Source organism: Rhineura floridana, chromosome 6 (assembly GCF_030035675.1).
Source record: "Rhineura floridana isolate rRhiFlo1 chromosome 6, rRhiFlo1.hap2, whole genome shotgun sequence".
NCBI classification, from domain to species: Eukaryota; Metazoa; Chordata; class Lepidosauria; order Squamata; family Rhineuridae; genus Rhineura; species Rhineura floridana.
In genome coordinates, this window is record NC_084485.1 from 6,885,545 (window position 1) to 6,901,445 (window position 15,901).

The window sequence follows — 15,901 nt, forward strand, 5'->3', positions numbered from 1 at the left end:
TTTTTACAGCCTGACCTTTTCCGCTAATTCCACTCATGCACAACAGTGAGCCAGGGAAACCTTCCTTTCCCCCCAAATGCATGTTTGCATCAGAGGCCCATTGGTGAAATTTCACACGGGGGCAGGCTGGCAGTGCGCAGAAGGGATTAGGCAGAGGGCAAAAGAGGCTTTGCTGTTTATAATGCACTCTTAATAGATTCTGTACAATGCAGGATCCCAAGCACATTTTGCTTTCCCAGGAGAACTCTGATCCCAGGACAGAACTATTTCTCAGCTGTAGGTATAAAAGCGACTGCCACTCCTTCTCTGCCCCACTATGAGATTTGTCCTGAGTCTGGGGGTTAATTCTTTGGGATTTACTTCTTTGCCCTTGACTGGGTCAGAGACAGAGAGTAATTAGACCAACCCAAAATGTCCTAAGAGAGTGTGCCAGCTTTCGAGGTTCTCAGGTGTCTTCTTCCATCAGGCTAGATGTCAAAAACTGCAAGGAGTCAAAGGAAAAAAAGCAGTTGCTGTTAGTCAAACAATCTAGAGAGCAGGACAGCGTTTTTGAAATGGCTTTAAAATGTCTGTTTTTATGTTGTGAACTGCTTTGAGGTTCCCTTAATAGTAAGGCTTCCACCCCTCCTCCTTCCCGTGTGTGTGTGTGTGTGTGTGTGTGTGTTTACAAACCATAGCCTGATGAAGAGTTCTGGAATACTCAAAAGCTTACATACTATTTTATGATGTTTGGATTTTCTAATAACAGCATTGCCCTAATATGCCAAATGGGACTTAATACTGCAAACCAGTCCTTGAGATATCACAAGTGGGTTGTTGGCAATAGGGTTTTTAAAAAAAGTATCAGATTTCCCCCAGAAAGGGTAAATCCACATTAAACTGGTGGCGGGTGGTGGTGGGATATGGGCTGACATTTTTAAAACAACAATGCTGTGCGGATGGAGGGTGCAAAAAACTTGCATGCATGAGGAACACTGAGCCCACAATCAACACCCATCTGGTTGCACCCAAAATTTCAGTTAGCAAACGGAAAGGAACATAGCCGAAAGTGTTTCCTTTTGATGTGGGAGGTGCATGTCAACATTGTCATTGCAAATAAAAAAACCAAGAAATTAAGTGGGAAAGGAGTGCAAAACTCAGCTCCAAAACTGCAGAATGATCTACCCACTTAGATGCATCTCTCACCTCAGTGTTTTAGGCCTTCTCTGCACTAAACATTTAAAGCACTATCATACCACTTTAAACAGTCATGGCTTCCCTCAAAGAATCCTGGGAACTGTAGTTTGTGAAGGGTGCTTAGAGTTGTTAAGGAGTCTGTTATCCCCCTCACAGGGCTACAGTTCCCAGAGTTCCCTGGGAAGAGGGATTAACTGTTAAACCACCCTTTGCAATTGTGACCCTGTGAGGGAAACAGGGGTCTCCTGCCATCACCCTTAACAATTTATACTGTGTTTATTTTGTATTGATGCTTTCATTTGTTTTAGAGATATGTACTGCTATGTTTTCATCTGTTGACCACCACCAGGTGACCTAATGGTAAAGGGCAGCATAGGCATATTTCAATAAATACATACAATGTGAGTCGAGCTCCATGTAGGCATCTAGCACGATGCAACATGTGCGCATCCCATAAAGATGCAATGCTCAAGGCCATTATTTTAAGAATCAAACTGTGAATTGGAGATGCAGGTGCTGTGCCCTCTAGAGATGATGTTGGACTCCCAACTCCTTTCTGTGCCAGCATGACCAATGGTCAAGGATGATGGAAGTAGCATAGTATATTGTGTTTATTGGGGATTGGAAATTTAATTTGATTGGTTTGTTTAATGGTATGATTGACTCACGGTTGATGACTGGGAAGAATGAGTTGATTTTATTTTGCCTAACAGACAGCCATGTCATTTAAAAAGGTGAACTTCTACTTTTTCATTAATTTTTATTTGTAATATTTTACTTCCTGATGTTATGGAGGATATTTTGTTTAGCTGTGTGCTGTGGTGTAGTGGTTAGAGTGCTGGACTACAACCTGGGAGACCAGGGTTCAAATCCCCCCATAGCCAAGAAGCTCACTGCATGACCTTGGGCCAGTCACTGCCTCTCAGCCTCAGAGGAAGGCAATGGTAGACCACCTCTGAATACCGCTTACCATGAAAACCCTTCATAGGGTCGCCATAAGTCTTGACTTGAAGGCAGTCCATTTCATTTTCAAGCATGATTGCACAGGAGTAAATCCCATTGAACTCAATAAGCATGCAAATGATCAAACCTGCCCTCCCCTCCTCCTCCCTCCCATCACCTCCCTTTTGCCCCTTCCCTCCCCCTCCCCTTCATCCCTCCCCCTCCCCTTCCAATCCCCTCCTCCTCCTCCTCCCCCATGGTCAGTTTTCCCTATCCTAGGACTACAACCTGGGAGACCAGGGTTTGAATCCCCACACAGCCATGGTTCACTGTGTGACCTTGGGCCAGTCACTGCCTCTCAGCCTCAGAGGAAGGCAATGGTAAACCACCTCTGAATACCTCTTACCATGAAAACTCTATTCATAGGGTTGCAGTAAGTCGGAATCGACTTGAAGGCAGTACATTTCCATTTGATGTTCATTAATGTGAATTTCCCTTGAATTTTTTAGCCAGTTTTTATGTGCAATGTTTATTTTGATACTAGAGAGGATGCCCTGTTTAGTTGTTGTTTTTTATAGCATGTAGAAATCCTTGCGGGGGGGGGGGCTGCATTTGCTGTTTATTTAAGATGTTGTAACCTAAGTTGTAAACCACTTAGAGTTTTGTTTAAATATAAGCTGCATATAAATTGTCCAGATATAAAATAAAATAAAGCAAACATCTGGAGGGCTACATGCTCCCCCTTCTTGATGTACAGCATCAGCAAAGATAAAAAGTTAAAACTTGTATTCCTCAATAACATAGATAAGAAGTCCAAGTGTTTGAATTTTTCATTTCCTCTAAGCTAGAGTTGGGGCTATACAGCACCCCCTCTCAACTCCTTTATTTACAGATTTCAGTCCCAGCAGTGTGGGCTAACTGCAGCGGACTCACCACCCTCCCTCCTGCAAAAACGAGCTTATTTTTAAACACAAAAGCATCCTTCCACAAGAAGTCACTGCCAATATACCCTTCCTGTTGGGGTTACACACGTTCAACTGGGTTGTCCGTCTGATTGTGAGAGAGAGAAAGCAAAAGACACTCTTTAAAGAACAAGACTTTAATACAAATCAGTTGACAGGTTTTCCCCCCGCTAAACTGGATAACTGTCAGCACAAAATAATATACAAACTTTGAAAGAACAAATATAAAGAAACATTATAAATAACAAGATTAGGCAACTTCAATGCAAGAAGCATTGCAAAGGAGGTGGGGCTCAGAGTTTTGAAATACAAAGAGAAGGAGGGGCACTCATACACAAACACACACACACAATATATACACATAGCAAAAGTTGGGGTAGGTGACTAGAGGGGTAACTGGATGCCTGCATGGCTAAACATCCTGGAAAAATCCTGTTACTGCCAGACTATTACAGAACTGGATAAATCAGAGATGGGGAAGCTGTGAAGCTCCAGATATGGTTGGACTCCCATCAGCCCCAGCCAGCATGGCTGCTGGTGAGGAATGATGGGAGCTGTAGTCCAGAAACATCTGGAGGGCATCAGGTTCCTGGTATAAATCCATTGCTCATGGACATCTTCTGCACTAGGTCCTGGGCAGCAAAGACATTTGTTTTGTTTCTAAATCTGGACTTTAACCCCCTGTTCCACTCCAAACCTGGAGAGAGGGACAATGCATCCATTCTTTGTAACAGAGGAGACCCACTGTGGCCTATGGGAGTACTACCAGCATCGAGTCCCGCATCTTAACAGGAACTCCTGTGGCTGAACAAGACTCAAGACAGTGAGGAACCAAACACCATCCACACCAGGGTCCAAACAATTTCCCAGTGCAATCTTCCAAGTCCTCACCCCAGCTCTCCATGGAGAATTTGCCTCTTTAGCATTTCAAAGCATCCCACTCATGTCAAATAAATGGTCAGATCATCACAGGTGAAACAACATCCGGCTGTGGATGTGTTGCAGAGGTATTATCTCTTTGGAGAAGGAGCCTTAGGAGGAGAATAGAGGCGTGAACACCAGGCTGGGAGAAAGCACCTGGAAGCGGTTCTCAGTATTGGAACAGAGTCAAAAGAGCAATACATCAGCCAGCGGCATCTTCTGAGGGACAGGCATGGCCGTTGGTCTCCACAAAAGATGGGGAGATGCATTGCACACCACCCCTGTCCCATCCCCCGCCCCTTTACTGCCCAGTTGGGGGCTTGGAGAGAAAATCCTTCTTCTGGTAGAGCCATGCTGTACTAGAAAGCCTTCCCATTTTTTTGAAAAAGGTTTTCACGAGCCATGTACAAAGCATGTCACCTCTCAAAAGGTTTATGATGGTCATAGGAGGTGGGGGGGTCCACGTTTTTAGAAAACCTTGTTGCCAAGACCAGCCTGTTTTCTCCACGCTCACCCCCCACCAGTAGAGAGCTTGCTTGGCAAGAACCAGACGTGGACGTGGATGACTGGGTCACAGGCAGCGGTTGCTTGAAGGAAGACTCACCACAACATGCCCTGAAGCGCAAGCTTCTGGAAACAAGAGGTGTTCCCTAAGGGTGGGGGAGAGAGAACAGCCTGGGGGCCCGCAACACGAACCCCAAAACTTGGAAAACATATTACCGAAAGGTTGCAAAAGCAGTTGCAACGTTCTCAAGGATGGTCTCAGCGCCCCATCATTTGGTCTCCGTTGCTTCTGACAGCTTGGGACCAGATTCTGCTGGACTGCCTGGTTTGGGACTTGTTGGGAAAATGTCCAGTGCAAAATGCCGCCACAGGTGGGCGCTTGGCTATTTGTCGGGCAGCTGGTCCAAGCAGGTGTTTCTGGGGTGCATGCAGAACCAGCTTACATTCCTCTACCTGTCTCACAATGGGCTTGGAGCTTTTGCAACCCTCTCAGCCATAAGGCTTCCATTGTTAACAACCCCATTGTTGCTTGCTAAAGCTTATCCCTGTCACTCTATACTACGCAGATTCCTAGGGCTTGGCACACAAACAGGTGTGATCAAGTCCTTGGGAAGAAAAACCACAACTTCTAGCTTAACGTTTGAGTATGTTGGGTATCCGGCATCCACCAGGAACAAAACCTCGTATTCCTTGAGCAGAGTTAGGGACCCTGTGGCCCTCCAGATGTTGCTGGATTCTTAACTCCCATCAGCCCCAGCCAGCATGGCCAATGTTCAGGGTCGATAGGAGGTGTAGCCCTGCAACATCTAGAGAGCCTACCCCTAATCTAGAGGTTTGCTTTCTCCTGTGGTAGCTGTGTAATAAGACCCACATCCTTTTGTACCCCTTACCCATCCCTTGCAGGACCTGACAAGAATCTAGGACACTGTTTGATCTAGGCTGCTCAATCCAAGTGGAGAAGAAATTCTAATGAGCTATTTCCCCCCACCTTTGCACTTCTTGCTGATCCCCAGTCGAGCCAAATGTTATGTCAAAAGGATCCCGGAAACTCTTCCCTGCAAGGGGATTCTCTGGCCTAAGTGATGGGAAGGAGCACAGAGATTTAGCGTAAGGGATATCTCATCAGCAGGACCCTACCGCCACACACAGACCAGGTATTTCTCAAAAGGAACATACACAAAACCATGCAATAGCTTCAAAAGTTTTTCCTCCAACAGTAAATAGCAAAACATACACAGAAACAAGGGGGGGAATGTTCCCCCTCTCTTCCTGTTGGCACCCCCAAAAGTGCCGCTATACGTTGGATACCTTTTGGGACTCTCTCGCTTGCCGTAGTCCATACAGCCACTTGATGACCCGAGCATTCCGCTCAATGATGGAGATCCCATAAGGCATGCGCTCCGCCTGCCTCTCCTCTAAGGTGATGGCACTGTGTCGGGATTGGGTTCCCTCGGAGCTGGCCGTGCTGACGCTGTGGAACTTGACAGACACAATGTCAGAGCTGGCCCGGGTGAACCGTTCCACTTCCACGTCCCCCATGTCCTCGGGGTCCAGGCCACAGTAGTTGAAGAAGCGCTCCAAGTCAGCCGTGGCCCGGGAATACCGGTCGCTTAGGTCCGACTTGGATCGATGCAACAAGGTCTGGCGCCGGGCACTCTCTGGCCGCAGCTCGCCACAGGGGCTTGGGGAGTTCAGGGGGCTGGCAGACAGGATCTTGGTGTGGGCAGGCGAGGTAGGAACTGGAGTCAGTTGGATAGTCGGGGTGACTCTTGTCCTCAGCACTCCACACGGCCGGACATCTACCCTACGCACAGCAACAGTGCTAGGGGGCTTGGAGGAGGTGGAGCTTTGGGAGAATTTGCTCATGCCTTCCGTGGGGCCCTTCTTGCTTGGGGTGGCTGGGAGGCTCCCAGCGCTTCTGTTCTGGGCCACTGACATCCACTTCTGCTCCACGGGGCTCTTCTCTGCTTTGGGGAACGAGAGAGGGCTGTCGCAAATGTTGATCAGATTATTGAGGATTTCCAAATTCAGGGAGGTCTTGGCTCCGCAGGCTTCAGCCCGGCGCCCCCCCTGAGGGGTCTTGCGACTGGGGGTGAGCATCACCCTCCGCACCCCAGGCGTGAAAAGCGGCTGTTTGAGGAAGAGAGCCCTCACCGGCTCTTGCCTGGTGCTGGCCACTTGCTGGCTCTTGACATATTTGGCCTTGTCCGCCTCCAGCCTTTCCACGGCGCTGGGCCTCCTAGCGGCGGTGCTGGCCGCTTGCCGGCGGAAATACTCGGGACCCTTGTTCAGGATTCGGAAGGGCATGGCCGAAGTGAACGGCGCGGTGGCCGAAACGCCTTTCATGGCATGGCTGGCCTGGAGCGTCTCCACTGGCATGATGCGCGGAAGCCTGGCGGGCTGCTCACCTGTTCCCACAGCGCTTCTGCCACAGCCGTGTCCAGTGGCGGCAGCAGCAGCAGGGGAGCGAGTCACATGCCCCAGAGGCAGCGTGCGCTGGAAACGTTACACCGGCTTGTCTTGGCACAGGCTTCTCCGATCGGTATCAACAGGAGTCGGCTGCCCTTGGCTCGGCGGTTGGCTGTGGTGAAGAAGAAGACACACAAATAAATCAGTGCTGAGTCCGCAAGGCACTCCTCCGCCCGCCGCTTGCCGCCTTGCAACAGACAAAGGCAGGGACTGCTGGGCAGAGGGAGGCGAGTCCCTGGCTGTCTATTTCAAGGCACAGCCCCGCCCACCCCTTTCAGCCGGGGCTGCCCACACTGTCCAATCGGCAGCGGGAGAGGCACTTCAAATAGGAGCCTCGGCCAATCCGGAGGCGGCGGGGGAAAGGGAGAGAAACTCATTGAATGAAAATAGCCCAGATGAAAGAAAGCAGTTTGCCGTCTGGACCTCCTGCCGGCTTCAGCCTCCGCTTGGCTATTATCATGGGCATTTTCTCTCCCCCGCACACACGCCTCCCCCTCCCCGTCCCTCTTCCCCCAGCCTTCCCTCCCCAACATCACCTGTGCTGTTGCTATTCCCACGTAGGAGCCAATGGCTTTGAGAGAGAGAGAGAAAGAGAAACGCAAGCTGGGGAGGCTGCAAGCCACGCAAGCTGATGGCTCCGAGCAAACATGAGCCCTTGCAGCTACTCTGCAGCCAAAGGACCAGCGCGGCGGAGCAGACCTTATCTGGGGGCCCTCCCGTCCGTCACACAGGGCGAGGATCCCTCAGAGGGCCAAGTGAACGAACAGATGATCAGCTGCAGCTCTGGAGTGGGGGGGGGAGGTGAGAGTGTAAGGTTTTCCAGAATACATCAGCACCTCCTCTCCCTCTTCCCTCCTAAGCACCTAAGAAGAGCCCAGCTGCTGGACTGGGCCAGTGGCCCATCTAGTCCGGCATCCTGTTCTCGCAGTGGCCAACCAGATACCGATGGTCCAAAGCTCCCTGGCATGCAGGTAGGGCTAGGAGAGGCCTTTGCCTGAAACCCTGGAGAGCTGCTGCCAGTCAGTGGAGCAGTACTGAGCTAGATGGACCAGTGGTCTGATTCAGTATAAGGCCGAAGTATAACTTAAGTATGAAAATGGAAATGGACTGCCTTCAAGTCGATCCTGAGTTATGGCGACGCTACGGATAGGGATTTCATGGTAAGCGGTATTCAGAGGTGGTTTCCCATTGTCTCCCTCTGAGACTGAGAGGCAGTGACTGGCCCAAGGTCACCCAGTGAGCTTCATGGCTGTGTGAGGATCCGAAACCAGGTCTCCCAGGTCGTAGTCCAACACACTAACCACTAGGCCACATTGGCTCTCTATTCTGGTTCCTGTTTGCATAGCCCCTCCACACAGAACAAAATTTTTGGAGCAGGGGTAGTATGTATGTATGTACGTATACTGTAGGTCAGTTGAATTTGTATGATATTATAGTTAGGGAAACATCCTGAAATTTGCTTGTTGGTCAATTAATAACAAAGCGATGGCAATTCTTTGCAGCCACAATCTCTCCCCTGCCTTACCAACCCTCTTTGCTTCTGTAATGCTAGAATATTACAATGCACTTTACAAAACAAAACAGGAACGACAGGAAAGGAGATAATAGGATTGGGAGTAGTCATGGTTCAGACAGAAGAAAAACTGCGTAGCTGCCTGTGGGGGTGGAGGGAACCCCCAAATGCTCCCCCACCCCGCTCACATATGTGATAGTACCACACACACACACTGCCAAGAACAGGGGCTTTGAACCCAACACGATTCCCACCTTCTCCACCCCCTCCCTCCCTAATCCTAGCAGGAGGGGCGTTTTGAACAGTTTGCAACTGTTCCGGTAGCTCATTAGCCAGGAGAATTAGCAGCAGGGTTGCTCAAATGGTTCACAAGAGAGATGCTCATCAAAAGCGAATTAAAATGACAACATTTTGCAGAGACACAACCGGACCCTCCCCAGATAAGCATGAGCCCAAAAAACAATTAGGGATGGAAATTAAGAGAGCGCTTCTTCAATAGGGCCAAACAAGGTCTAGGCACTGCTGCAACAGAAACATGATGTGGATATCTCCCACCGAATCTCAAAGGACTTGGCTTTTCTTTCTTTCTTTTTTTGAAGAGAAAAGTGCTAGTCCTCATGGCTGTAAGGCGATCCACATCCATACTTCCACATGGCAGTATTTTTAATGCCATGTACACAAGACCATATTCTCATACTGTCTGTCAGACAAGGAGATCCCATACATCTCATGGCATCTGGGATGCCTTCCCAGGGGCCAAGAGGATTGTATCCTTCCAGGAGCATGAATCCTATAAGAACATTTCCAGATCATTTTGTTGTCATGTCACCCAACATTTTATTTCCACAATGCCGACCAGATGCCACCGGGAAGAGCACAAGCAGAGCAGGGAGGTAACAGCATTTCCCTGTTATGTGTCCCCAGGCTATTGATATTCAGATAGACTGCCTATGAACCTGGAGGTTCTTTTTAGTTATGTATTTATTTATTGCATTTCTATCCCGCCTCCCCTTCAGTGAGCTCAAGGCAGTGCGCATGGTTCTCTTCCTAGTTATCCTCGCAACTGCCCTGTGAGGTAGGCTAGCCTAAAGAGACAGTGACTGACCCAAGGCCACCCAGTGAGCTTCATGGCTGAGCTTAGTCCAACACTCTAACCACTACCCCACACTGGCTGCCATAATGGCTAGTGACAAACTGTTCATATATGCCTAACTTGTATTGCTTACGTGTTTGCCCACAGAGATCTTAGGGTGGGAGTTCGAAAAGAAACTAAGAACATAAGCCTGGCTGCTGGATCAGGCCAGTGGCCCATCTAGTCCAGCATCATGTTCTCACAGTGGCCAACCAGGTGCCCCAGAGGGAAGCCATCAGGCAGGAGCCCAAGAACACTCTCCCCTCCTGCGGTTTTCAGCAACTGGTATTCAGAAGCATGCTGGCTCCGGTCATGGAGGCATAGCCATTGTGGCTAGTAGCCGTCAATAGCCTTATCGGGTAGCCCATGTGAGAGGCAAGATAGCAGCCTAACATTTTGTTGTTGTTGTTGTTGTGATGTGCCTTCAAGTCGATTACGACTTATGGCGACCCCATGAATCAGCGACCTCCAAGAGCATCTGTCATGAACCACCCTGTTCAGATCTTGTAAGTTCAGGTCTGTGGCTTCCTTTATGGAATCAATCCATCTCTTCTTTGGCCTTCCTCTTTTTCTACTCCCTTCCATTTTCCCCAGCATTATTGTCTTTTCCAGTGAGTCATATCTTCTCATGATGTGTCTAAAGTATGATAACCTCAGTTTCATCATTTTATCTTCTAGTGATAGTTCTGGTTTAATTTGTTCTAACACCCAATTATTTGTCTTTTTCGCAGTCCATGGTATGCACAAAGGTCTCCTCCAACACCACATTTCAAATGAGTTGATTTTTCTCTTATCTGCTTTTTTCACTGTCTAACTTTCACATCCATACCTAGAGATCGGGAATACCATGGTCTGAATGATCCTGACTTTAGTGTTCAGTGATACATCTTTGCATTTGAAGCCTAATATTTAGCAATCCTCTTTTCTCAATACGTCATGCTTTCAACAGAGTGCCTTCCTCCCCTACTCCATCAGCCCCATCTTATCTGATGGCCAGGAAAGGATCAACACAATGTTATCAATGAGTAACACTTCTGGAACTTTTGACAGTGCTGGAGTCTGGGGGGGGGGACATAGATGCATCATGGTTGTCATTTTTTTTTCCAAAGAGGCAGCAAACAAGGAAGAAAGAACGCGGCACCCACCCTTTGAGGCGCACATCTTGAAACAACAAGCGGGAAGGAAAAGTTATGGGCTTTGGCCATGGCAAACCCTGTCGCAGCAACAGGAGCCCACGAACCTGGCTTCTCTGGAGAGATCAGAGAATGGATGGCCTTGGATTATTGACTCTTTGGCTGGGCTTTTAAAACAAACAAATAAATACATAAAATTTTGTCTTAGATTTTACATAAGATGCCCCGAGTGGTCTTTTTGCCCTGAAAGGCAGCCTGAAAATATGTAGATAAATAAAATACAAAGGAGCCAATTTATTCCCTGACTTTTTCAGACAATTAAAAAACAACACTACCAGTTTCCTCCACTAATATTGCACGTGAGCTTGGCCTGCTTATAGCAAGAGTGCAACGCTGCATGCATTGCCGTGTCAGCCACGCAAGGTGATAACTTTGCAGTGCGGAAGGGTGATAAGTCCCCAATCCAAACTTTACCAGCATCATGGAATTCAATAGGTCAGGGATGGAGAGCCTGGGGCCCTCCAGATGTTACTGGACTACCACTCCCATCACGCCTGGCCATTGGCCATACTGGCCACTGGGTGATAGAGCCAAACATCACCTGAAGAGCATCCCGTTCTCCACTCCTGCCTTAAGGTGGTTATAAGCAAGCCACTCTCTCTCAGCACCACCACTACCTATCTGAAATATGGGGGGGAGGGAGGTTGTAATGTCATTAGCCTACCTTGCAAGGCTGTCATAAAGATTATGGAGTGAATTAATGAGAAGTGCTTTGAAACTCTGTGATGCACTATATGCGGCAGAAGGAACTTTGGGGGATTTTGAAGGACAGCTCAGAGCCCGTGGAGTGTTAAGAGTAAGCAGAGCCCAGCCAGACCAGACCAATGACTCACTAATCCAGCAATCTGTTTCCCACAGTGATCAGTCACATCCCTCATCATCTCACAGTAACTAAAAGGCAATATGTTGTTGTTATATGCCTTCAAGTCGATTACGACTTGAATCTGTTTTTTTATATATATTCACTGTCTTCCAAAGCAGCTACTTTACTCCCAACTTAAGGATGCAAAACGGAATATCAGCGGACAGCAAAAGAGGCTTAAAGATGTTCTTAAAAATAATCTAAAAAAAATGTAACATGAACATCAAGAACTGGGAAGTCTTGGACCATGAGCGTCTCAAATGGAGGTCAGCTATTATCAAAGGTGCTGTGGACTTTGAAGAAGCACGAATACAGGGCGAAAGGGGCAAATGAGCTAAGCGGAAAGCACATCAAACAAATCCTCATTGCAACCATCTTCCATCTGGAAACTATGTCCTCACTGTGGGAGGCTGTGTGCATCTAGGATTGGCCTCCACAGTCACTTACGGACCCAACGTTAAAGACCTTATCTTGGAAGACAATCTTACTCGCCATGAGTGATCGACAATGAATGAATAGATGAATGAATGAATGAATGAATGAATGAATCCTGTTTCCCACAGTGATGGGTCACATCCCTCAGCATCTCACAGTAAACTTTGTTGTTGTTATGTGCCTTCAAGTCGATTACGACTTATGGCAACCCTATGAATCTTTAGATAGATAGATGACAGACGACAGATAGATAGATAGATAGATAGAAGGCAATATACGAATCATAATTAAAATGCAAAGTTGGATCTAGGCAGGAAGGAAGGGCCGTCTGGCATTACAGGGTAAAAGTGATGCTGCAGCAGGAACTTTTTCAGCCCACGGACCACATGCCAGAGGCGGGAGGGGCCAGAGGCAAAAATGGGCGGAGCAACAGGCATGACTCTTACCTTTATACAGTAGGCTAAACTCCAGCTGCGCAAAAGTCAGAGGTTTCTATTAGGAATAGGGTTCAGTAGCTGAGTCCGATCCATTTGAATTCTGACAATCCGGCTTTCTTGTTCCTGATTCTTTGCGCAATTGCCAATTTGCAGAGGGGGGGGAGGGTTCCAGCAAAAAACAACGTAATTGCTAAGAAAAATGCTAGTAAAAATGCTTATGCTGTAGGCACTTGTTCCACTGAGTTAAGTTAGAGGAAAGCTGATTACAAAGACAATAACGTAAAATTCAGAGTGGATTTAAAAAAAAAAAAAACCATGTTGATGACAGCTGCGAGCCACTGCAAGAAATCAATGCCGGTCCAAAAACAATGTGGATTGTTCGATTATGTTAAAATCCAGTAACAAATCCAATTTAGCAAATATTCTCCTGCATCCCTAGTTTCTACACACACCCAGATACACCCTTTGTGTCCTCCACCCCAAGAAGCAAGAGGCATTTTCACTGTTGAAGGACACAATCAGCCAGGCAACAGCCCTCAAGGAAGGCACAGGGCAGGGCCAGTCAGGTCTCCCCTTAAATATTAGGCAGGCACCATCTCTGCTATCTTTTTGGCACCTTTTGAAGACTTTCCTCTTCCAACAGGCCTTTTAAGTTGAGACCTATCCCAGTCTGCGTCTGTATTAGAATTGCTTTTAATATGTCTTTTAATATCTTTAACCCTTTTAACATTGTTTTGTTTTAATATATTTTAAGGTCTTTTTATGATGTCTTTTAGTGTTTTTAGCATTTCTGTTTGCCGCCCTGGGCTCCTGCTGGGAAGAAAGGCGGGGTATAAATCAAATAATAAATAAATAAATAAAATGATGGCTGCCCTCTGTCCTCCTAGTCAGAGGCAGTCTGCTTCTGAAAACCAGTTGCCGGAAGCTGCAGGAGGGGAGAGTGCTCTTGCACTCAGGTCCTGCTTGTGGGCTTCCCCAAAGAGGCTTCTGGTTGGCCACTGTGAGAACAGGAAGCTGGACTAGATGGGATGCTGGCCGGATTCAGCAGGCTCTTCTTATGTTCTTATGACCTGGGAGAGTCTTGAGGGCCAGACAGAGAGGTGTGGAGGGCCACATTCAGTCCCCAGACCTGAGATTCTGTATCCCGGTCCAAAGTTTTAGCCTCCAAATGAGGAGGCCCGAGTTCACGTCTCCTCTCTGCCACAAAGGTCACTGGGTTGCCTGGAAGCAATCCTTCTCTCAGCCGAACCTACTTCACAGGGTTGTTGTGAGGACAAAAATGGGAGAGCAGTGGCATACATACCACTGTTGGGTGCCTTGGAGGACAGGAGGGATAAATGTGTGGTCAAATAATAACAGTATAGTAGAATAACTATGGGAAGAACCACACCATACATTTAAGCCACATCAAAGGGACTTTTAAAGCACAAAGCATTTTGGGAACTGTCGCTTTCCCTTCACAGAGCTACAAACTCCCAGCATTCTTAACAAGCTACAGTTGAAGCTACAATTCCCATGATTCTTTGGGGAAAGCCAGGTGCTTTAAAGGTGTGCTGGGTATGCTATAAATTATGCTGTTGACCTACCCTATAGCACCTAGGTGTGTAGGTAATAACAGTATGGGTTGGTTTGTTGCCTTTCCTTCATTTTTGTAATAAATAACCTCAGAGGTGATGACACAGATTCCTTGTGTTGTTCTTTGCATTGTTCATAAATCATCACCTGGGCGCTACAATAGAACCACGTCGCAGGGGCTTAGCTAGGAGTGAGCCTGAGTATGGCCCCAAATCTTTGTCTGAGTGCCCCAAGAGTTTCTGGGTGACGAATGAATTCAGGGGAAACTGAAGTGGAGGGGGTGATCTTGGTCAGTATGTAAGACATTGATTCAGGGAAATAAACTAATTTCACCTAGAGATGATTTTGAGGGTAATTGAATTATTTTGGAGCAGGATGTGCCGTCAGCCTGGGACACAGGCAAGATTGCAACAGGAAAAGAATGCTGAAGTGTCATCACTGGGGTGTTTGCCCAAGGGCAGGCTGGTTTCATCCTCCTGCACTGCATTGGAAGAAACATATAGGCAGGTAAGGATCTTCCAGCCCCAACAAAAAAAAACACTGGCTACAGAAGCATTCACAGTCATGCTGTGCCATCAGAATCCAGTTTCAGCCATTCTCACAACTGTCCATTTTAGATCCCTGGGACACAGGTTGTTGTTGTTATGTGCCTTCAAGTCGATTACGACTTATGGTGACCCTATGAATCAGCAACCTCCAATAGCATCTGTCCTGAACCACCCTGTTAGATCTTGTAAGTTCAGGTCTGTGGCTTCCTTTATGGAATCAATCCATCTCTTGTTTGGCCTTCCTCTTTTTCTACTCTCTTCTGTTTTTCCCAGCATTATTATCTTTTCTAATGAATCATGTCTTCTCATTATGTGTCCAAAGTATGATAACCTCAGTTTCATCATTTTAGCTTCTAGTGACAGTTCTCGTTTAATTTGTTCCAACACCCGATTATTTGTCTTTTCGCAGTCCATGGTATGTGCAAAGCTCTCCTCCAACACATTTCGAATGAGTTGATTTTTCTCTTATCCGATTTTTTCACTATCCAACTTTCACATCTGTGCATAGAGATCAGAAATACCATGGTCTGACTGATCCTGACTTTAGTGTTCAGTGATACATCTTTGCATCTGAGGACCTTTTTTAGTTCTCTCATAGCTGCCCTCCCCAGTCCTAGCCTTCTTCTGATTTCTTGACTGTTTCCATTTTGGTTAATGACTGTGCTGAGGTATTGATAATCCTTGACAAGTTCAATGTCCTCTTTGTCAACTTTAAAATTACATAAATCTTATGTTGTCATTACTTTAGTCTTTTTGACATTCAGCTGTAGTCCTGCTTTTGTGCTTTCCTCTTTAACTTTCATCAGCATTCGTTTCAAATCATTACTGGCAGCTGCCTTATACTGAGTCAGACCAACAGTCCATCTAACTCCATATTGTCTATACTGACTGGCAGTGGCTCTCCAAGGTTTCAAGGAAGGGTCTCTCCCAGCCCTACCAGGAGACGCAGTTGGGATTGAACCTGGGACCTTCTGCATGCAAAGCAGATGTTCTCCCACTGAGCTGCAGCCCTGCCTCAAACATAAGGTGAGTCAGACCAATCTAGCTTGGTTTCAGACTGGGGGACAGTCCAGTTTAAACTATTCTCACAACCATCAGTCGAATGAGCCCGAACCCTGGTTGCCGGAGGAGATCTCAGTCAGGCTCAGTTACCCTCTGGTTTCTGACAGCTCACCAGGCATTGCCTTTTTGTGTCCATGCCCAGGACTAGAAACTTTAAAAAGAGAAGGAAA

The 15,901-nt window shown here is 47.2% G+C and overlaps 1 protein-coding gene across 4 annotated transcripts in view; it reads right to left on the reverse strand.

The window, feature by feature from the left end:
* Nucleotides 1-3,201: 3,201 nt before the first annotated feature.
* Nucleotides 3,202-15,901, reverse strand: part of FAM110A (family with sequence similarity 110 member A) — a 28,214-nt gene continuing 15,514 nt past the window's right edge. For all 4 annotated transcript variants that reach the window (XM_061630883.1, XM_061630882.1, XM_061630884.1 and 1 more), the window contains exon 2: nt 3,202-7,086. In XM_061630883.1, the coding sequence (XP_061486867.1) occupies nt 5,799-6,884 (1,086 nt within the window). In that variant the 5' untranslated portion in view covers nt 6,885-7,086 and the 3' untranslated portion in view covers nt 3,202-5,798. The remainder of the gene's footprint in view (nt 7,087-15,901) is intronic.